This window comes from Papio anubis, chromosome 7 (assembly GCF_008728515.1).
Source record: "Papio anubis isolate 15944 chromosome 7, Panubis1.0, whole genome shotgun sequence".
Classification (NCBI taxonomy): domain Eukaryota; kingdom Metazoa; phylum Chordata; class Mammalia; order Primates; family Cercopithecidae; genus Papio; species Papio anubis.
In genome coordinates this window covers 9682951-9706408 of record NC_044982.1, presented here as the reverse complement: position 1 = coordinate 9706408, position 23458 = coordinate 9682951, and the positions used below count along the sequence as shown (strand labels likewise).

The following is a 23458-nucleotide window of genomic DNA, read 5'->3' as shown; positions in this document are numbered from 1 at the left end:
GTTTATTTGGAGAATACCTCTAATACTTTGGTGCATAAGCAGCACTCGATACATATTTGAATGAATCAATGGAACTTCATGGAGTAAGGCTTTGGTAGCTGAGACGTGAAGGGTAGATTTAGTTTGGAACTGGAGATACATTGCTTAGGATGATTTCAGCTGCAAGTAAAGGAAAACTTTGACTCAGGCAGTCATCAAGGGCCCAGGTTCCTTATCTTGCACCTTTGCCCTCCTCATCTTAGTTTTGTTCTCTGTTAGTTCTCCATTGTGTGGTTGCCAGGTGGCTGCTCCATTTCTAGGCTTCACATGCAGGCACAGTACCCAAGGGCAGAAAATGGTATCTATCGTGTGTTGTGAGTTTCACTTTCCTGGCAAAGAAAGCTTTCCCAGGAGCCCTGTGGCAGACTTCCTCTCATGTTTTCTTGGTCAGAATTTTATCAATACTTATTCTTAAACTATTCACTGGCAAGGACAAAGTGATCACAGTGATCCATGTGGAAAAGGATGGAATGCCAGAACCAAATTGGTGCTCCGTTAGAAAGGATTAAGAGGAGGGGTAGTAGTTGGGTAGGCAGCCAGTGTTGTTTACTTGGGAACCATGCCTCTCTTAGGGAGTGTGGGGATTCCTGAAGTCACGTTGAACGTTTTATTTTATATGATTTTGCTGGGATAGCAAAATATGTTACAGTTTTTATAATATTTTCTTGAGAAATACTATAGAGCAAGGATTAGTTAAGAGCAAGGATTCTAGAGCTAGACTGCCTAGTTTTAAAACCTTGTTTTACCCTTTAAAATGTGTGTTACTTTGGGCAATATTTTGCTTTAATTTCCTTATCTGTGAAATGGAGTAACAGCTAACCACTTAATGATGATTAAGTATAATGCTACAAGAGTATATGTAGAACATAGATGTTAGCTTTTGCTCTCAAAGGGGTCTTTAATCGCTTAAATGTTAAAACCTACTGGTTTAGAAAATCATTGAGGAGGCGGAATAGCATCCTTAGCGAGAGATTAACGTGAGCACAAGGATAGACTTCTGTTCTACTGTATGACTCAATGGCCGTCTTCCTCTAGCAGAGGAAGAGGGCATGCGTGTAAGAGAGAAGGAAGTAAACTTGGAGAAAAAGTCGGTGGCAGATAATGAAGACCCATAGAGGAAGGAACAGTTTGGAACCAATGTCTAGTAGGTAGTCAGAAGCTATCACTTGCTCTTGAGCAAGGGATGAGGTGACACGGTGGTGAAGGTGGCATTTGGGAAATGGTTTACATGGTGAATTAAAGACTGTCTAAAGGGGAGTAAGACAAGAAAAACCCTTAGTGATGACTTGCTAGGAAGCAAATCTGTTTGACTGTGTGCTCCAGTATACAATAGTTATATTTCTAAGGAACAGTACGTTATGGAAACCACATTTCATAGAGATGATTGGAAGAAAAGTGTGCCTGGGGCTAGAGCATTTTTCCACTTGGAATAACAGCCTTTTCCTCTTTCCATAATTTCAATATAAACGTCAAAAAAAAAAAAAAAAAAAAAAAACAAAACCAAGTACAGTATATTGCAGCAAAACCTAAACACCAAACAAATCTAGCACTAGATTGATTGTACTTGACTGCATCAGGTGTGGTCATGGGCTAGTTAACTTTCTGTCTCTCTCGTTTCCCTGTCTGTGAGATGAGGATAATAGTACTTTATGAATTACTGTGAAGATGAAATGAAAACATGTAAATTATAAGGGGCACATAGTAAGTGCCCAGGAAATATTTCTTGCAGTCATCATCACTGTGATTATCATAATTGGTTTCATTTGTTTGTCTATGATTTTTGTTTGTCAGTGGTGATATTTTGCTTAAGAATGATGGTCTTTTTAAAAGTAGCCCAAACTGTCATATCACATTTTACCATATACATTCTTATCACCCATTTTATGATAAAGTTTGGAACCAGTTAAACAGGGCTTTTGTTTGTATAACTCCTGTGAGGTGACCGGGGGCTAACTGGGTCCAAGGTTGACACTGTAAGCTGACTGATGAGGGTACTGCTGGAAAGAACTTCCCTGGTGTGGATCAGAAGTGCCTTAGAATGTGGTGACAAACGAGAACACAGTCTAAGTCTTAACTCACCACTTATTAGTGATGACTTTACCTCTTAGCCCATTTCTTCTATAAAATGAGGTTGCTAGAAATGTCTCCTTTAAAAGATGGCGTTAGTCATATATCAGGCATTGATTTGCTTTTTAGGTTGAAGCTCTTAAAAAGAATCATCGTAGGTCTTAGAAAGTAAAGAAATAGAAAGTAGATTATTCTTCCAGCCCCCTCCCGTACCAGACATCCTTAGTTTTTCTTGTAACTCATTTGAATTAATATGTATGTAGGGCTTAGAACAATGTTAGCTGCTACCATTATTAAATTATTTATACTGATGTATATTTTTCTTTTACTTGCACATTTTTATTCAAGTCTCCAGAAAAGTCTACATCAAAGGTTTTACTTTAGAGAAGTTACTTAGAAATAACTTCCATTTTACTACTCAATGATAGAGCTGTCTTTCCAGAAGAATGTGGTAATGGTTTCTATGAAATTTGTGGAATCATGTTTCAGTTGATGTTTATGATTTAGGTATGGTGACAAGATTAAGGGCTTAATAAGAATGGTGGTAGGGTGATTTGTGAATAAAAACAAAGACCTATGTAATAGAATTTATTGATAGACCCCATGTTGAATTAAGCAGTTGTGTTTTAGCCATCTTTCAGGCTGTTACAGAGGTTGTATTTTTGTTACCTGTGTATTACAGGCCTTAAGTATCCCTTATCTGAAATGTTGGCACCAGAAGTATTTTAGATTTGGGATTTCTTAAGGATTTTGGAATATTTGCATTAATACCTACTGGTTGAGCATCCCAAATCCGAAAATGGGAAATCCAAAATGCTCCAATGAGCATTTCCTTTGAGCATCATGTTGGCACTAAAAAAAACTTTCTAATTTTGGAGCACTTCTGATTTCAGATTTTCAGATTTGAGATGCTCATCCTATATTATAATCATTACACACATCACCTATTTAGTAAAAGCCAACATGTATATGTGCCCTGGTTTCATCTCTCAACCTTTCAAAACCTGTTATACAGAGGAAACCAGGAAGTCAAAGTTACCATTTTCACTTTATTATCTTACAAGCCAGGGTGCTAGGAAATCCTACATGAATGAATACATTTTGTCACTCCCCCCCCCACCCCCCGGAGATGGAGTTTCACTCTTGTTGCCCAGCTGGAGTGCAGTGGCTCAGTCTCGGCTCACTACAATCTCTGCTTCCCAGGTTCAAGCAATTCTCCTGCCTTAGCCTCCTGAGTTGCTGGGATTACAGGCACCTGCCACCATGCCCGGCTAATTCTTGTATTTTTAGTAGAGACGGGGTTTCACCATGTTGGCCAGGCTGGTCTTGAATTGCTGACCTCAGGTGATCCACCAGCCTTGGCCTCCCAGAGTGCTAGGATTACAGGCGTGAACTACTGCGCCCGACCACCACTGACTAATTTTATAACCTTGGACAAATCACTTTACCTCTGAAGACCTTAGTTATTTTATTTATTAAAAGATGTTTAGACAAGATGATTTTCTAATTTTCTTCCAATTCAAAAATGAATAGAATTCTGAGTTACTTGTTCAGTATCTTGTCTTTTAATGTTAGTCAACTCTTCCTTCCCTATTGAACTTGTCATATTGTTATCATAGAAGCCTACAACATATAAATGGGGTTTTTGTATCCTACTGACATTTATTTCAGTATATGTAGTGCAGTGGTTAAAAGCATGATTTTGCCACATACTAGAGTACAAATTATCAATTTTCTTCTGCTGTAAAATGGGGATGATAGGAATTACCTACCTTATAGAGTGATGTGAGGTTTAAATGCATTAATAACATTTTAAGTACTTACAGTAGTGCTGTGCTTATACCAGGTGTTCAGTAAATGCTAGATGTTAGAGTGTTGATGAGTCATAATCTTCCTTGTTGGAGATGTCCTGAAACATTCTGAGTGTGGTTTTGGTTTTTATTGATTTACTGAATGATTTCACCAGACAAATTAGAATCTGGAAAACTGTTGAAGGTAAAAGTGGTCCTCAGAGCAGAAGCTGAGCAGTGTTATTGCAAATAGGTGATGCTTTTCTGTACATACTGAAATACAACATGATTATTGAATCTGAGTTTTGGGTGCTGGAAGTGACCTTAGAAAGGGTGAGTCCCTACTCTCTCATTTTACTTCTGTGGAAATTGAGGCCCAAGGAAGTAATGTGACTCAGCCAAGGTGACATAGCTGCTTTACGGCCAAACCAATTATCTTCACATTTTTCCAGGATATTTGTTTTTCCCCAAATCTTGGCCATTGAGTGTTTAATGTACAATCCTTCTGCGCCATTTAAACAATGGTATTGAATCTGGCTCTTGTTAAAGCATCTGACAAGAATCTTGATTTTAGCAGAATGTTGTTACTGCTGAATATACCTTAAAAATACAGAGAAACAGTCACAGGAAGGAAGCTGATATCCAGAAACATTAATTAATTTTAACTATGAGAAAAATCAATGCTGTCATTTTTATTTAGCTTGTTTTATTTTTACTGTGAATAAACCTGTTGGGTTCTCTCTGTGAGCATTATCTTAAATTGAGTAGTCTCCTAAAACTAGCTGAGACCAGGAAGAGGCCCTCCAGGTAAAAAGCAGGACCTGAAAGCACTCTGAACTCTTGAGATTTCTAGTTGGGAGAAATTGTTGCAAATGTTTGTATTTCTTTTTTTAAAAAAACGTATTTACTAAACATTGTCTTGAAAAGATTACTTTGAGAGTACTCATTGCAAAGTTGGTTTTCTTGAATTGTATTTTGTTCATTGGCTTTTCATATTTGTCTTCAGTTATAGGTTTATGATAATGGATCGCTTTGGGAGTGACCTTCAGAAAATATATGAAGCAAATGCCAAAAGGTTTTCTCGGAAAACTGTCTTGCAGCTAAGCTTAAGAATTGTATGTGAGCTACATTCTTCTTGTTTTTAAAAAATTGTTTTTAGTACAGTAAAGGCTAGTTTATGTTGAAGCTTGGTCCTCTGCTGGCTGGTGTCAGGTACTGCATTAACTTATTCTGTATGTATTTTCATAGCTGGATATTCTGGAATATATTCACGAGCATGAGTATGTGCATGGAGATATCAAGGCCTCAAATCTTCTTCTGAACTACAAGAATCCTGACCAGGTAGTTTTATAACTTTAATTTCTACTATTTAAAATGTGTTGTTAGAAAATAAATATGGTTGCTTTGAACTTTTGAACCTATGTAGAAGTTTTACTTTTTGAAGTAGATTTGGTAATAATATTTCTTCTTGACACTTTGATCTAGTTAACATTCTACATTTTTGATGTGATTTGTTGGCACTTTATCAAGTTGGCTATTTTGCCCTAAATAAGATTCAGAAGAAGTGCTTGTGATACAAAATGAATTTCAAATAGCTATTTGGGGGTGGAAGCTTAAAATTATATAGTACACCAATGAATTATGTTTGCCTGTCTGCTTTGTCACTTTTTTTATTCCTTTGTTCAAGAAATCCATCAAATGTAAGTGTTCTATTACTTGGAAAATTTGGTCTTTAACATGTTGATTATTCAAATCAATTGGTTTACAGAAATATCTTAGCTGTCTAAATTTGTATACCCTTAGTGTTTGGAATTCAAATGTGCATTTTTTTTTTTTTTTTTGCTTATTACATTCCCTTGTAATTTTTACTTTCTAATGAAAGGAGAAAAGCTAATGTTATTATACCTTTATTTAGGTGAGTTTAGTTGAAGTAGAGGGATCTATACTATTTTCCTGTATAGCTGTTTCTGTGATTTCGGTGAAAGTAAGGTTTAGTTGACATTCATACTTAATGTATGTTCTCACTTCTTTCTTGATCTTAAATAAAAAGGAAGATTTAAACATTTTAAGTGTGTTTGGGTGCTTTGATTGTTATAATTATTTGTCAGTACTCTGTACTTCATTCTTTCTCTCAAATGTACCTTTACCTTTGCTTAGTTTTTCCTTTTTCCTTTGGGTCCCTTTTCTTTTTCTGTTGTCTCATGTTTGCTTCCCTTCCTCCAATGTCAGTTATGGTGGATATAAGGGAATCTATATAAGTATAAAAGAAGAAAGTTACTATACTGTTAATACAGTGTGCTAATGGAGAAGTCTTAAAAAGGCAATCATCAAATTCATCTCCGCTGTTTCTAGCCATTTCTTTTTAGATGTTTCTAGGCCAAGAACAAAGAAAACGCAGCTAACAACCTGAACAATAAGGGTTCCATTAATTGAAATAGGCTGGACTTGTACAGTATAATAAAATACAACTTATATCACTTTGCAGGTGACTAAAACATGCTGTCTTTGTTTATATGGAAATATTTTTGCAGCTCTGTTATCCTTCAGACATATGCTTTGGATGGGATTATTTTTCCAGTGTTAGATGTATGTGCTAGATCTAGCTACATATTTTTGCTTCAGTTTCCTCTTGTGCCCAGATGCATGCATTTGTGACATTTACTCAGAATTAGAGATGTAATGTGTGGCTATGAAATAGAAGAAAGCCAAGTTTATTAGCTTTGTATGCTAATCAGACCCACATGTATATGCCTATGAATAAGTATGTATATAATATTAAAATTTACTTTTAATCATGAAGACTTGGCTTTAGAATATAGTATTTAAATATAGATAAGAGCCTGATCTAACAGTTCTTTAGATCATTATTATGATGTATGAAATATTTTTATAAAGTAAATTGAGATTTGATTATTTTACAAGTGAAGAAACAGAGGAATAGAAGGTAACTAACATATCCTGTGTCAACATCATTAGCAGTCTTCTACTGGGTGTGCTTTTCTGTGTGGGAAGTAGCAGTTGTATCGCAACAAGTATTGATGGTTTGCTCTGTGCTCAATTTTAGAGTCTGTAAGATAAAGTATAAAATGTATAATTTTCATTCAAATTGAAGAGACAAGATTAATTACAAGTATAACATATACTTATCTTAAAAAAGTATATAAAGTCAAGTGGTTACACTATAGCTGTGTGGTCATTTTTATTAAAAATTAACATTTAATTTAGCATTTTTATTAAAAATAAAAAGCCTTTCAGAATTAAGTATTTGCTGTTGTTTGCATTTTGGATCTACATTGTTTGGAGCGTTATGGAATGACCTTGTAGATGAACCCACCTTCAGATGACAGTATTTTGTTTCTATGCTTTAAAGGGGTATATGTGCAGTGATTTTGACTTTAGTTTGTATTGGTGCTTGGAAATTTATAGGTGTACTTGGTAGATTATGGCCTTGCTTATCGGTACTGCCCAGAAGGAGTTCATAAAGAATACAAAGAAGACCCCAAAAGATGTCATGATGGCACTATTGAATTCACGAGCATCGATGCACACAATGGTGTGGGTATGTCAGTAGTACTTGAGTGAGAAATAGACTGCTAATGTTTTCACCCAGATTCCTACATAGTTCTTAATTATGCATAAATAAATAAATAGATACATAAATAAGAATTGAAGAGGCACAGGGGCATGAGGAAAGAAGGCAGAGGTGAGACTCCTACAATTGTATTCCAGGGCCATTTGTGTTCTTCTCTCTTGCCTTTTCCTTGCAACCTTCAAAGATAACCAAGAAGGTGGTAGTGGTTCATTCAACTGCAATGAGGATTTCTTTTTGGTTTTATTTAGTTTAATTGGAATGTTTGTTTGTTTCTGTATTTTTTCTCAAGTTTCTTATGTATCTACAACTTTGTAACAGCTCACTTTTATTTTACTACCTGTTAAGTTAGTTTATTTCCTCAGCAGTCATTTCTTCTGTGCTCAAAGCTGTGGAAGAACTCAAACACCCAGTTCTCTGGGCCTCTTAATAGCATATAAAAATTTTAAGAATATCTTCAAGTTTTCCAAAGGCAGTATTGAGTCTATCATTGTTTTATTTCTAGAGTAACAGTCTCTGCTTGAAACCCTAAAATTTACCAGTTTGAGTTTTAAAGTAGAAATTATTAATTGGAAGTAAATTAGGAGGTAAGCTATTTCTTTTATACTGTCCAATACCTAGGTGAAATGCAGTCAAAATTTTATGATGAAAAACAGACTGTGGAGTTGACTTGTTTTACCTTATTACTTTATATATACTTTAAATTATATATTAAAAATTATTTCAGTCTACCTAATGTTCTTCTCTTGCGTTTGTAGCCCCATCAAGACGTGGTGATTTGGAAATACTTGGTTATTGCATGATCCAATGGCTTACTGGCCATCTTCCTTGGGAGGATAATTTGAAAGATCCTAAATATGTTAGAGATTCCAAAATTAGGTAAAGGAAAACTTAAGTTATTTCTAGCAAAATCATGATAAGCCAAATGTTTTTAGTCACAGTTTCTTGACAGGAACTATAGTTTCAACTGATACTGATATAGAAATAAGAAAGTACTTGTTAAACAGTAAGGTTCCTTGGTCTTTTGTTTAATTTAGAAAAATGTCTGTAAGCATATTTAGGATGTAGCACAATATTGCTTAATGTGCTATGTATTTTTATTTCATATTAATAACATGACATCAAGCTTCAAACAGTGACTCATTCTTTAATTTTTAACAGATATAGAGAAAATATTGCAAGTTTGATGGACAAATGTTTTCCTGAGAAAAACAAACCAGGTAGGAAAACACTTCTTCAGTGTTAATAGGGATTTTGTTTTCTGGGGATAAAAAGGCATGGTATCCATGGAATAGCCCTTAATGTAAGATGTTAGGTGGTGACCAGGCATGGTGGCTCACTCCTGTAATCCCAGCACTTTGGGATGCTGAGGTGGGTGGATCACGAGGCCAGGAGATTGAGACCATCCTGGCTAACAGGTGAAACCTCATCTCTGCTAAAAATACAAAAATTAGCCACGCGTGGTGGCATGCACCTGTAGTCCCAGCTGCTCAGGAGGCTGAGGCAGGAGAATCACTTGAACCCAGGAGGCAGAGGTTGCAGTGAGCTGAGATCGCACCATTGCACTCCAGCCTGGGTGACGGAGCGAGACTCTGTCTCAAAAAAAAAAAAAAGGATATTAGATGGTTTGTTAAATGAATACTTGAGCCTTATTCAATTTTATTCAGTGCTTTTAGCAAAGGAAGCAAATTTCATTCATCCATTAAGCTAGTAAGTATTGAGGCTTTATTGTGCACCAGGGACTGGGGGTACATCAGGGAACAAAACAAATATCCCTGCCCTCATGAAGCTAACATTCTAGTTGGAGGAGTTAGATAGTAAACACATGAGCAAAATTTGTATGTTCCCCTGGTTAGTACTGTGGAACTAGAAGAAAACAGGGTATAGAATTAGGGGGATGGAGTTGGGGTGGGTAGTAAAGTAGCGAGGAGGACTGTAATTTTAAGTAGGCTGTCCAGGGACAGCCTCACTTAGGAGGTGATATTTGAGCAGTTGTAGGAAGGAGGTGAGGGAGGGAGTGAGCTCTGTAGAAGTCTGGGGAAGAGAGTTCTAGGCAGAAGGGACACTAGTGCCCAGGAGATGCGAGGACTGTTTTTATAGGTAATCATGAGGGCTTTGGCTTTTACTTCAAGGAAGAGTGTAAGGTTTGGATTAGAAGAGTGATATGAACTGTTTATCCTGAGGGGAAAGGTCTCCTGCTTCTGGCGTAGGGATGCACTGCCAAAGGAGCAAGGATGGGCCTAGGCAGAAAGCAGGTTAAGAGGCCACTGCAGTAACCCGTGCAAGAGAAGTAGCAGCCAAAGAGTGACAATTGGTCAGTTTGCATATATTCAGAAGTCTTTCTAAGCCTTTGCTCAGTTGTCTCCTTTTCAGGAAGGTCTATCTACCCTGACCTTATGCTATTTAAAATTGCAGCCTACTCCCCATATCAATAAATACGATGTGGATTTCTCAGAATTATGCCTTGGACCTCATAGCGATCAGTAGCCTCTCCCTCGTGGCCGAATGAGTCACTTACCTTAATTTCCAGTACCAAATATTTGTGTTTAAAATTTATAGAAATGGAATAATACAGTGAATGAAATAGGTAAAAATCCCTGTCCTCATGAAATTATGGTTTACTTCTGTTAGTGTCCTTTTCTTTCACTCAGTAATGTATTTGTGAAATTCATCCCCATTATCGCATGGTTTTTTTTGTTATTGTTGTTGTTATGTTTTTTTTGAGATGGGGTCTCACTCTGTTGCCCAGGCGAGAGCGCAGTGGCACAGTCACAGCTCACTGCAGCCTTGACCTCCTGAGCTTAAGAGATCTTCCCACCTCAGTCTCTGAAGTAGCTGGGACTACAGGCACACGCCACCACACCTGGCTAATTAAAAAAATTTTTTTTGTAGAGATGTGATCTCACTATGTTGCCCAGGCTAGTCTTGAATTCCTGGGCTCAAGCAGTCCTCCTACCTCAGACTCCCAGTATTGGAATTGTAGGCATGAGCCACTGCACTTGGCCCTATTATTGTATATGTTTAACAGTAGTTTCTTCATTATCATTTCTATAAGGTATTCTACTGTAGTTACATACCATTATTTATTCTGCTCTTAGTTCATCTCTAATTTTTGGCAGTTGCAGCTTGCCAATTATACATACAGATGTATAGTCTACCTGCAGTTGATTTTTGGGTATTATTTGAGGAGGGGTCATGTATCTTTCCTATCCCCATATTTATATCTAGTCGACCCAGCAACCTTCCATGAAAAGACCATTCTTTTCCTTTGTTGTCATATTTGTCATCAATCAAGTGTGGATTTGTGGATCTGTGCATCTGTTTCTGGACTCTCTTTTTTCAATTGTTCTTTTTGCCTATTCTTGGACCACGCTGTCTTAGTTACTGTAGCTTTATTTTAAGCTTGGTATCTGGTAGTTGAAATTCTTTAGCACTGCTTTTCTTTAACTAGACTTTGCTAGTTTGCTATTCTTTGCCCTTTGCATTTCTATTTAAATTTTAGAATCACCTTGTCAGTTACACACACACTCACCCACCCCCAAGTTTGCTGGAACCTTGGGATTGAATTTGACTCTGTAGACCAATTTGGGGAGCACTGACATCTTTATACTGTTGAGTTTTCCAGTCCACTTGTATGGTATATCTTTTATTAAATTTGGTCTGTCTCAATTTCTCTCAACTGTGTTTTATAGTCTTCTTTAGGAAAATCTTGCTCATCTTTCATTGTATTTGTTGCGAAGCATTTGATGCTATTTTAAGTCTTTTCTAAATAGTTTATTTTCCAATTGCTTTTTGCTAGTCTATAGAAATAGGATAGATTTTTATATATTTACCTTGCATCTTATGACCTTGCTACATTTATGTACTAGTTCTAGTAGTTATTTGTAGATTCTGTAGGATTTTCCACATGTAGTATTATGTTGTTTGTGACTAAAGTCTGATTTACATCTTCTGTTCCACTCTTTATGCCTTCTATTTATTTTCTTATTGTATTAGCTAAAAGTACACATAACTATTCTATTATACTGAAGGGACATGGCAAAAATGGACATTGTTCTCTCCCAGGGGGAGCATTTTCAATGTTTTATCATATATGGTGATAATTGTTTTAGGTTTTTTTTGTACATCTCCTTTATCAGATGAAGAAATTGGAAGTTACGTACTGTTGTCTGGTTTTTTCTCGGTATATTCCAAGTATTTAGGAATAGTGCCTGGCACATAGGAAGTGCTTAATAAATATTTGAGTTAATGAATGTGTGTGTGCACGTGCGTGTGTGTGTGTGTGTATAGAACTGATAAGATCTCTTGAAGGACTGGTGTGAGAGGAAATGATTCAAGGATGACTAACTCATATTTTAGCTTGAGGAGCTAGAAGGATGAGATTCTCAGTAACTGAGACAGAGAAAACCTCAAGTTTTAGGGATAGGTCAAGAGTTTAGATGTGGGTTTGTTGGAATTAATGGTGATATTTACACATCCAAGGACCAATATATGAATGGTAGATATACAAGTCTGGAGGTTGGGGGAAAGGTCTGTGTGTGAGTCATTAGCTCAAAAATGGATTTTTAATGTTGAGAAGTGTTGATCTTGACTAGTAGGATTTCTTTTTTATGGTGTGGTTCTGTCTAAGTGTACGGTAAACCTTTATCATTTGGAAGCTGATTTTTCTCTTTTATAGGAAAGCCAGACCTTATTTCTTTCTTCTTTCTTTGACCTCTTTTTGGTGTGTTTTATTTCTCTATCTGCTATAGAGCTAATGGCTTTGATGGCAAAAACAAATTGGCTGTGATATTCATTGTATTTAAGGACATTTTACTTTCATAATCTTTAGATCCCTTTGTATTATAACTTTAATACTAAAATAGTTATTTTTATGAATATTTAAATTTTAAGTTCTGCCTTGTTTCTTACAATTACAAAAGTGTGTTTTATATTATATCTCAAAATACTTTTTTAATTTCAGTTATCTGACAATTTCTGAGTTCAAAAGCATACTTTTCATTGAAGTGATTGAAAAAAATAGGTATCTTAACAAGATGTGTGTTTGCATTCTAACTTTACTATAACCATGAATTGTTTTTTTAGAGGTAAGAGCGAAATATATTAGATTTGTGATTGAAAGTTATAAAATGATTGTGTTATTCTTTTAGGTGAAATTGCCAAATACATGGAAACAGTGAAATTACTAGACTACACTGAAAAACCTCTTTATCAAAATTTACGTGATATTCTTTTGCAAGGACTAAAAGCTATAGGAAGTAAGGATGATGGAAAATTGGACCTCAGTGTTGTGGAGAATGGAGGTTTGAAAGCAAAAACAATAACAAAGGTGAATTTTGTTATCAAATTATTCTTTGGTCTTGTGTTTATAATTGCAACAAATACTATAAGAAAGTATAGCAGTAGTTCAATGAAGAAAAAGAACAGATTGCATGGCAATTAAGGCAAACTTTTTATAATACAGAACAATGTGTAGAGGGTTGTAGAAAAATAGTTATTTATATATTTCTTATGTTTGGTAGCAAGTTACTAAATTTCTGAAATGATTTTAACTTGAAATACTGATACCTGACAGAGAAATTTTGATGGTGCACTGAATTCATAATTTATATGTTCTTTTCTCCCAAGTCACCCCTTAGGGTTCATACTGTCTGGGTTGTTTCTTATTTGTGGATATGGTCATAGTTTTACCAGTCGAAAACGGGTATTTGAAAAATTACTATTTGAAAATTTCCTTGTTTGTTGGTGTGGTACATTTTACCATTTGAACATTATTTTGCTCTGTGAGGAAATATCATTATATAAAGCTTGTATCAGCATATAAGGGCATTAATTGTTTGGAGAGAAATGTTAAATAATGAACTTTATGATAGAAGTATTATACAAGCATGTAAAGAACTTCTGGCATCACTTTAGATTTTACAGGTAGGCATTAACTTACTGATTTGCTATTGGTTATTTTTGGTAATTAACTTATTGATAAACTTACTGATTTCCCTTATAATCTGAAATTATTTAATACAATGTGTTAGCTATTTTTATATGAGGAAGGAAAACAACTTTTAGAAGAAAAAATTTTTTTACATTATTAACTATTTTTACTGTCATTAACTTTACAAATTCTAATAGATTTCTTTGGAAATCTCATATTCCGAACTGACAAAAAGGGTTAAAACAGAATTTTCTCTCTTTAAAATCAGAAGCAGCATATTTAAAAGTTTTTATCATTTCAATTAACAAAGGAGATAGGAATTTTGAAATTGTACCAAAAATTTGACTTTCTGTGCCAAATAGCAGGTCTCTGTAATTTCATCATAGAATCTGAAATTATATACATGCATCTACATACACTTTTTTTTCTTTGATAAGTTTTGTCTTAATTACATCTGCTCCAGTTTTGTGGTCAACAAGTATGCTGAACGCTGCATCCATGTTTGAAATGAAGAGGGTAAAATGGAAGCCTGAGTGGAATTTTTTAGTAAGGTATTCTAGTAAACTTACTTTTCGCATACATGCATAAACAAGCAGAGTGTTTCTTATTGCTCAGGATAGATTTCTCTGCGTTAATATTTATAGCGAGCTTGTATAGTGTTTTTCTCTAAAATTTTGTTTTGTTGATTGAGAAGTAAAGATCTCTGCTGTTATGTGAGAACTTGTCCAGAGCAACCACCTCCCCCGTCCCAACCCCCATCCCCCTGCCCCCGCCCCTACCTTCCTTTGCAAATCCCTGTTGTTTGGACCTACGTGCTGGAGAAAATTTAGTTTCTGCAGGTTGGCTGACTTTACAGCTGAGTAGGTCAGTCTGCTGCAGAGCTAACATCTGTGACCTTATAATTCTGTTGTGTCCTTGGATAGTTCAGAAGGCTGGAAATTTCCTGTTGGATCATCCCTGACATGTATAAAGCTTCATTTAGGGGAAAAAAATGAATACTGAGTTGAACAAGTTGAACTATTAGGAGGTTTACTTCATTAGTTTACTGCTTTTTGTACACTCATTGCTGACACAGGATTGTTGTCTGTATTAAAAGGAAATTAATAAAAGTTAAGATGAAGTTAGGTAAGATCATGAGCTGCTCGATAGCCATGTTTTAACTGAAGTGAGTTATTAATTTTGTTGGCTTTTTTTTTTTTTTGTAAAGTGAAAGGATTGGACCAGACCAGTTTTTTTCAAGCTTTGCTTTTCTTTTAAACTGCAGAACATTTTCTTCATATAAATTGTAAATGCTTTCATTGAAAACAGATAAAAGCAGAGCTCTGCTGGATGAGAAGTTGGGGGCTCCCTACAATGAAAAGCTTTCTCCTTTGAGAAACTAGCTTGCTGCTTCTGTTTTGCAGCAAGATCTATAACCCACATGTCTTTTTTTGCTCTGGATGTCAGGAGGCTCAAAACTAAACATAATGCCTAATTCTACTACTTTGTTGATTTTTATAATTAGTACATTTGTTTCCTCTCTTTTCCTTTGTCATAATTTTTAAAAGTGTAAAGTGTATTTTCTGTGTGAGTATCAGACTGAGATCTGTTTTGGAAAGGGATAGGTTTAATCAGTTTAATATATGTTTGTCTTTAGGTTCCTAAGAGATACTCTTTTTGGTAAAAACTTACAGGAATTGATGAACAGTGGAATGAAGCAAGGTTTCTTTTCTATTTTTTTTGCAGCCATGCTTGATTATGGTGCAGTATATTTGGAAACTTAGAGTGAAACATGAATTTGCCCACTTGGAAATGTTTTCTGCTTAATAATCAAGGAGCTTTATTTAAAGCGTAGAATTTTGGGATGACATAATCCTGAAGGAGAACAGAGAGATCAAGTATATATCTGCCCTTAAAAAGTACAAAGTCAAATATTTTTATTGTTGATTAGAACTAAACATTTTCAGTTTTTAGAATCTGGCAGTACAGTGCAACAGTTACTGGATTCAGTGTATACTCATAAATTAACATTCAACAATTATGTAAAAGGTCTAATTTATGTACCTGATCTAGGCTAGGTCTCTAGGGCTACGAAGATCAATGACATGTGATCCCATCCTTAAAGAATTCTTCTTGTTCCATCTGGGTTAAGAACAGCTTAATTTACTGGAAAGAGCTCAGCAAGTTAAAAGGACATTAACACCTCCATGAACTATTTTAGAGTTTTAAGTTGCCTGCCTAAGTCAACAAAAAGGGTTGTTGACTGGAATCTCATCCCTGGAAAGTCGTTGAGCAAGGTCTAGATTATGGCCTTGCAATTTGTATTTTATTTTTTCATTTTCAGACAGCCTATATTGTTGCTCCCTATGAATGATATTCACATACCTTTCTTTCCTTCTCTATTTTACCTCCTAATTTTTTAATTTTTTAATTTTATTTTTCTGGCTGCATTATGCTAATTGGTCTTTCTAGAGTTTCTCTTATTTAACCATTGTTAAATAAACCCTTGCTGGCACTTAGCCTGGAGCAGGGTACAAAGAGTTGAATAAGAGCAAAGCCCTTCCATTGCAAATCAGTAGCCTGCAGCTGCTCTGGTGGACAGCTTTCTTCCTTTCTTTCCGAGGGGATTGACCTCATACAGCCTTTACACCATGTAGTCTGTAGTTTCAGTCAGGTTGCCCTGAACGTACTCTCTAAATTTGGTGAAAATCTATCTAGCTGTTTTAGCCTGATACAGTAATAAAGATAAACTGTATTGTAATTATATAAATTTAGATTGTTGAAGTTGGTACATTCCTGTTTTCTAATGGTTTGATCATAGTACTGTAGTTAAGTAGAGTCAGCATTTGCTAACAATTTTTTTCTTTAGGTCTGTTATTGAGTTCTTTATTTTCAACTTCTCATTTAGCTGAATTTTGTCAAGTGGACTTTTTCGCCCTAAATTGTTAAGTGAAGTCGTTACATATGTATAGAAAAGTGCATGAATAAGTACACTTTTACACAATATTCACTTAAACATCACCCAGATCAAGATATGAATCATTGCCAGAATTAGTTTTGCCATATTTGGGGAAATTATAGTAATGGTATCATATATTACATACTCTTTTGTTTCTTTCATTTAATTGTATCTCTGAATTTCCATGCTGTTGCACGTAACAAAAATTTGTTTTTCATTGCTATGTAGTATCCCATATGACTCTACCATAATTTATTGATGGACTTTCAGATTGTTCCAGTTTTTGGCAGTTGTGATAATGCTGTTAAGAACGTTATTTTAATTTTTGGGGGGAAGCATATACATTTATTTCAGATTGGGTCTGTACATACTGGGCTTGCTGCAGCATAAGGCTTACTTATGTTGAGGGTTTGTAGATATGCCAGTCAATTTTCCAAAGCTGCTCTCTCAGTTTAATTCTTATCAGTAGCATAGGGGAGTTCCAGTAGCTCACTGACACTAGCTATTGCATTATATTTAATTTCACCTATTTTGGTGGATATGCACTGATTTGTTTATGGTTTTAACTTAATCTCCTTGAAAAATACTGATTTGAAACATTTTTGTATGCCTGCCAGCCTTGATAATCCTGTTTTTGGTGAAGTACATTTCAAATCTTTTGCCTATTAAAAAAAAAAAAAAAAAAAAAGGTTGGGGTTGTCAGCTTTCTTTTGATTTGCCAGAGTTGAATACTTTGTATGTATGCAATGTATGTGTTACACATATTATCTTCCAGTTAGTGTTTAATCTTTTTACTCTTAATATGGTATCTTTTGATGAATGGAATCTCTTCATTTTAATGAAACTCAGTTTATCAGTCTTTTTGTTTATGGTTAGTGCTTTTTATATTCTATTAAGGAATATTTTGTCTACTTAGGATCATGAAGATACGTTATTTTCAAGAAATTTTATCTTATCCATCACATTTAAGTCTGCAGTTTAACAGAAATTGATTTTGTGCATGGTGTAAGTCAGTATTTGTTTTTCTTCTTTTGATATCTAGTTGATGTAAACCATTTGTTGAAAAGACGATCCTGCCGGGCGCGGTGGCTCAAGCCTATAATCCCAGCACTTTGGGAGGCCGAGACGGGTGGATCACGAGGTCAGGAGATCGAGACCATCCTGGCTAACATGGTGAAACCCCATCTCTACTAAAAAATACAAAAAAACTAGCCAGGCGAGGTGGCAGACCCCTATAGTCCCAGCTACTCGGGAGGCTGAGGCAGGAGAATGGCGTGAACCTGGGAGGCGGAGCTTGCAGTGAGCTGAGATCCGGCCACAGTACTCTGGCCTGGGTGACAGAGCGAGACTCCGTCTCAAAAAAAAAAAAAAAAAAAAAAAAAAAGAAAAGAAAAGAAAAGACGATCCTGTCCTTACAGCATTGCAGTGGTAACCATAGGTATTTGAGTCTTTTTCTAGATACCCTATTCTGTACCATTGGCCTGCTTGTCCATCTTTGTGCCAGTGCCACATTGTTTGAACTATTGGCTTCATAATGCTATCTGATAGCATATATTCTCCAACTTCTATTTCTTTAGCATTGTCTTTGCTCTTCTTGGCTCTTGGAATTTACATATAAATTTTAGAATTGGCTTATTAGTTTCCTTAAAAATACTTCTGGGATTTTGACTAAAATTGCGTTTACTCTATAGAGCAATTTGGAAGGAACTGACATCTTCTCTTCCATAGACATAGTAGGCACCTATAGTTACTCAGATGTTCTTCCATTTATCTCAGTCGTGTTTGTAGTTTTCTGTGTCTGTAGAGATAATACACAACATCCATGTCTATTTTCTTCTAACTGCTTAATTCTTATTCTGTTTTTTTTATTGGATTATCTGTGATTATACAAAGTCCTTCCTTTATGTCATCTGGTTGTCAGCAATGTTTGCTCTGTTTTTTACTATTCCTAATATATATACGTTCTATAATGATTGTTTTGTTTAGCTGTGCGGTTTCCTTGCTATCTTTTTGTCTTTTAAAAAATCATTTACTCTATTTTTTTAAAAAAGTAAGTATTTTTTAATCTATTTTTTAAGCCTTTTTTTAAGCCTCTGATGCATTTTATAAAATTTTCTTCCTTGGGGGAGGACTGTTTTCTTTCAGAGGTAGAGTCTTCAGCTATCTTTTGCATGTTATGAGCTTCTTTTTCAGTTTCTTTTCTTGTCTCCTGGTATTCTTTGTTGGCATGCTTATTCTATCTTTTTCATATTGGATAAGGATAGCTTTATTTGAATTTACTAGATTATCGTATTTGTGAATCTTTGACTTTCCCATCTTTGAGAATGTTATTCTTTATAGTTTGGATTTTAGGGCTTGATATATTGTCAATTCATTTTCTTTGCCTATGAATACATGTTTGGGGGTGGGGTCTGGTGAGCCATAGGCCAAATTTATCAGTCATTTTCCAGTATTTGCTTCCATTCTCTGCCTACCCAGAAGAAGCAAAAATGTGAGTTTATTAATTTGGGATGTTCTTAGTGAATCCACAGTAAAAGAAAGACTATATTGGCGATCTCTTCTCCATGGCTTTAGTTCTTTATGTTTCTTATTTATGTTCTCTTTTCTCACTGGTTGTGGTAGTCCCCTGTTTACAGTTGAAGATAATTAGTGATTTTTATTATTCTACCCTCTTTCTCCAGGTTTCTTCCCAGCCAGGGAAGAAACAAAATTGCAGGTCCTGCTTTTGGGGAGTCACTGTGGGGGTAGGGAGGGTTTCCTCTTTTCAACGGGCTGAAGTCTTTTCTCCCCCAAGCTGCCTGACTTACATCTTCTAAATTGGGGACTACTGGTGAAAAATTTCAGAATGATGTTTGCTCACATTCTTGAAGTGTCTGACAGACTTCATGGTCGTCACTTTTCAAAGGCTATGCTGCGAAGCTATGCTGCTTCTTTTTGCTGCTGAAATACTTCTTAATTGTTATTTTGGGTTCATTACTTCAGATTTTAGGTGGAGGGAAGTTGTGAAATCTTAACCTCCAAAATGTCTCCACTCATTTTTTAACACATTTTAATTTGTTTATGTGTGTGAACATTTAGAGTTAATTAGAATTTATATCCTTTTCTCACAAGAGTAAACAGAGCTTGTTTTTACTTTTACCCTCTGAGCCCTCCACAAACCATCTCTCACACTGCAATCATCTGGAATTTTTAGTTGTAGTTTTTTGTGTCATTTGTATAGTATGTATTATTATTTAGAGTTCATCATGAGTCTAACATATTTTGTGTTTTTTGTTTGTTATCCATGTCCTTTCTCTTGGCTTTATGTTTCAGAGTATATGCTAAATTTTTTTTTAAAGAAAGCTCCTGAATGATAAACTTGTAAACCTTGAGAAGTCCAAAAATATCTGTCTTTCCCTAGTTGAAAACTAATGTGGCTATATAGTTTTTAATAGAAGACATTGCTTTTTTGCCTTCTAACATCTAATTTTCCTGATGTTTGTTTTTTACTAGATTTCTGTTTTTTCCACTCTTGCTTTAAAGCTTCTTGCCTTTCTCTTTGTCCTGGCATTCTGCAGGTATCTGTGCACAAGTGTGTGTGTGTTCTGGTTTGTTCTTACACTTTGTTTGGTTTTCTTTCTTGGTATTTGGTGGACCTTTTTCATCTAAAGGCTTAATGCCTGTATTAAACACTTGGAAAATTTATTTTCTGTGTATGTGAGGATTTCCTTTTCTTTCCTTCTCTATTCTGTCCCTCTGGAACTCCTACCACATGAATCTGGGAACTCTGGAAGCTGGCTTCTTTTCTCCATGTCTCCTAACTCTTCGATCACATGTTCATTTTCTGTCCTTAACACTGTTCTGTATAGATCTGTGGGCTTCTTGTTGCTCATTTGTTACATCTGTTTTGTTTTTTGGTCATATTTTAGGGGTACTAGTTCTTTTTTTAATATGCCAGCATATTCTTGTTTTATTGGTAAGATAGCCTCTTAAATCCTTTGAGAATAGTAATTATGAGACTTTTTTATATTAACTGTTTTGGCAGAGGGATTGTTCTTTTTGAGTTTAATGTCTTTCTGTTTTGGTTCTGTGATATTGCTTAGATTTTTTTCAATGTTTATTGTCTAGTCATTTTTTTTGTTGTTGTTTGACTGATTTTAATAGTGTATACCTCAGTCCAAGTTGTAATACCTGTTTTCCTGTTAGTTTAATAGAATTTTCATTACAGACATCTACTTCCAGTGATTTCAGAAATGAGTGAAATTTGTGACCAGATAGCTTGTTTTTTGGGTGCCAGGACTCCCTGCTTCTCCAGTTTCTTTTTCTGGTCTGGGAGGGTCCATTAACACACAAGTACCTCAGATCATTTTAATGGAGGTGCTTGTGAGGCTGTGGGTGGCATCCTTAGTTGCATATTATAATAGACTCGCCTGGGAGCTTTTAAGTATCCCACTATCTGGGCTGTACCCTAGACCAAGTAAATCAAAAGCTGTAAGGGTGGGACCGTCAGGATTTTTAAAAAATTTCTTAGGGTGATTTCATTGTGCAGACATAGTTAAGAACCACTGCGTATTAAAATTTGCGTGTCTGAATAGCCTCTATGCAGAAAACAGCCCTTTTGCAAATAGGCATAGCAAATATCGGGCATTTTAGACTTTGCATTGTAGCATCTATCAACCCCATGACCAGCTTTTGCATGTGGGCAGTGATGCACACTTACTATTTTTTGATCTCTGTATATGTAAGTACCTTACTATAAGTGATACAGAAGGAAATTTGGTATCATATAAATGTCTTGAATGGTGCCCAGAAGAATTTCTTGAAGTAATGAAAGGACATGCTTATAAGAAGTACCCAAAATTGAGATCTCAAAGGATACTATTAGATTTATTTTTCTGATATAATGACCAGTTCTTTGGAAATGTTAAACATTTCTGTGCATGTTTTTTTGTTTTGTTTTGTTTTTTGTTTTGTTTGTTTGTTCGTTTGTTTTTGAGAGACAGAGTTTTGCTCTTGTTGCCCAGGCTGAAGTGCAGTGGGACCATCTTGACTCACTGCAACCTCCGAGTTCAAGCAATTCTCCAGCCTCAGCCTCCCAAGTAGCTGGGATTACAGGCGTGCACCACAACGCCTGGCTAATTTTGTATTTTTAGTAGAGACAGGGTTTCTTCGTGTTGGTCAGGCTGATCTCAAACTCCTGACCTCAGGTGATCATCCGCCTCAGCCTCCCTAAGTGCTGGGATTACAGGCATGAACCACCATGCAGGGCCTGTGTGCATTTCTTTTTAATAATGGATGAATTAAAAAAAAAATTCTCTCTGTTGAAATAAGAATGTTATCTGTCTTGCTTATAAGATTGTTGTGAGGATTAAAAGATATAAAGTGCTTAGAACAGTGGCAGGCACATAGCAAGTGACCAGTAAATGTTAACTACAATATTATTGTTAATGCTGTTATTTCATCCGCTATTTAACTTTTCCCATCTTTCTAGTTTATTGATGATAAGAAAATAACATGGAACATTTTCATTTGAACCTTCTAATAAACTAAGATCTTATATCTTTAAAAGTTCAGTTTATTAAACAGGTTATTAGGCACGTGTGAATGAAGACTCGGTTATATTTCACTTAGTATGTGTGTTAAAATAGATTGTTTGGAATAGTGAACGAGTATGAATTGGTAAAAGTTGATTTTGCAGTGAAAGACAAGATGTTAATTACTGTGAAATGAAGACTAAAATGTAACTCCATCTTGTTAAGGCAGAATATAAACAAATTTTTAAAATAAGTAAAATGTAGCTCCATAACTTTTATTAAGAACATATAAGTCAAATTAATCAGTTTGTAGTTAACCTTTTTTTTCTTAAGCTAAATAATTGATACTAAAGGATAATAGGTAGTTGACGTAAAGCAGAGGATTCCTTACCACCAGAGAATTCTGTGTCTGCTATTTTCTGCCTGTGTGTTTAGGAATTAGGTGTTTTGTGGACATAAGTTTATTAAGGGAAGATCAGGTAGTATGTTTTTAATAGTAACTCTAATGTAGCCCAGTTTGTTCTGTAATACACTTGTTCATGTGTTGCCTTGAGATTAGTTAACTCCCCACCAGTATATATATATAGGTTTTGGTTTTCATTGATGTATTTATAAAGATTAGCCTCCTTAGTTTATAGTATTATATTAAGTAGTTTTAAAAATCTTACATTTTTAATTATTGAGAATTCCTCAGAAGACTTGATTGTGCTCAGTACAGGTAATAGGATATTGACCCTTTAAATTTTAGGTTATCACTGAGCATTTATGTAGTTTCTGTATTCTTTCAGGACTTTTAAATTATTTTTTATAACTTTTGCAGCATGCCTGTGAAATTCATTTGTTCATAAATGATGGGACTAAAACTCAGAAGAGGCTAGGTGACTTGTTCAGGGCCATGAAATCATTATTATTATGCATTTATACAGAAAGTTCAAGGCATCCTAGTGATTTTAGGCATAAAATGTTAAAGGCAAAGCATGACCTGGCCACTCATTTGCCTTTACCCATAAATTGTACTTTTGAAACATCTTAACTTTGCCAAAAGTTTTCGACCTTAATGGTGCATGTCATGGAACCGTCAGAGGAAAGCATGAGTGAAGTGGTGTCGCGTTGACTTTAATCCAGAATAGAATACACTGACATATTAGTCTTCTAGACTGTAGTTCATTGAATCTCTGGAAACAGCTTTCATCTTGTTAAGTGACTGTATGTTTGATCATATTAAAGTTTCATGATCTCCTTGTAATATGAATGATGTTAAGATCATGAGAAGCCATTGCTGCCAACAAGTTGGAAGTTGAATTTACTGTTTTCAAAAGTGTCATGGGGAGATTTTTCTAGGTTGTGCTTGCTGTTATTGTGCGACATTTTGATGAAAGTTCTGAAGCATGTAGTCCTCCTGTAGATCATGTAATCAAGGGTTAGCTTGTTCCACAGCTTGTCTGCTGAGTGTTTTTTCTAGGAGAAAGGGTGACAGTAGAGCTTGAAGGCAGCTTTCCCTAGTTCGGTAGTAAGCCAAGCTGAAGGGACATACATGTGCTCTAAAATAAGTGAATAGACAAATTATGCTGACTTTATGAAAGCAGTGCT

At 35.4% G+C, this 23458-nt stretch overlaps 1 protein-coding gene across 8 annotated transcripts in view; it reads left to right on the top strand.

Annotated features, from left to right (window-relative positions):
- The window catches only part of VRK1 (VRK serine/threonine kinase 1), an 85897-nt gene that overhangs the window by 51804 nt on the left and 10635 nt on the right, over positions 1 to 23458 (top strand). For 7 of the 8 annotated variants that reach the window (XM_009212225.2, XM_017961522.3, XM_017961525.3 and 4 more), the window contains exons 6-11: positions 4903 to 5011; positions 5145 to 5237; positions 7323 to 7455; positions 8244 to 8364; positions 8647 to 8705; positions 12636 to 12814. In XM_009212225.2, coding sequence (XP_009210489.1) covers positions 4903 to 5011; positions 5145 to 5237; positions 7323 to 7455; positions 8244 to 8364; positions 8647 to 8705; positions 12636 to 12814 — 694 coding nt within the window. The remainder of the gene's footprint in view (positions 1 to 4902; positions 5012 to 5144; positions 5238 to 7322; positions 7456 to 8243; positions 8365 to 8646; positions 8706 to 12635; positions 12815 to 23458) is intronic. The other variant, XM_021941548.2, reaches the window with a different exon arrangement.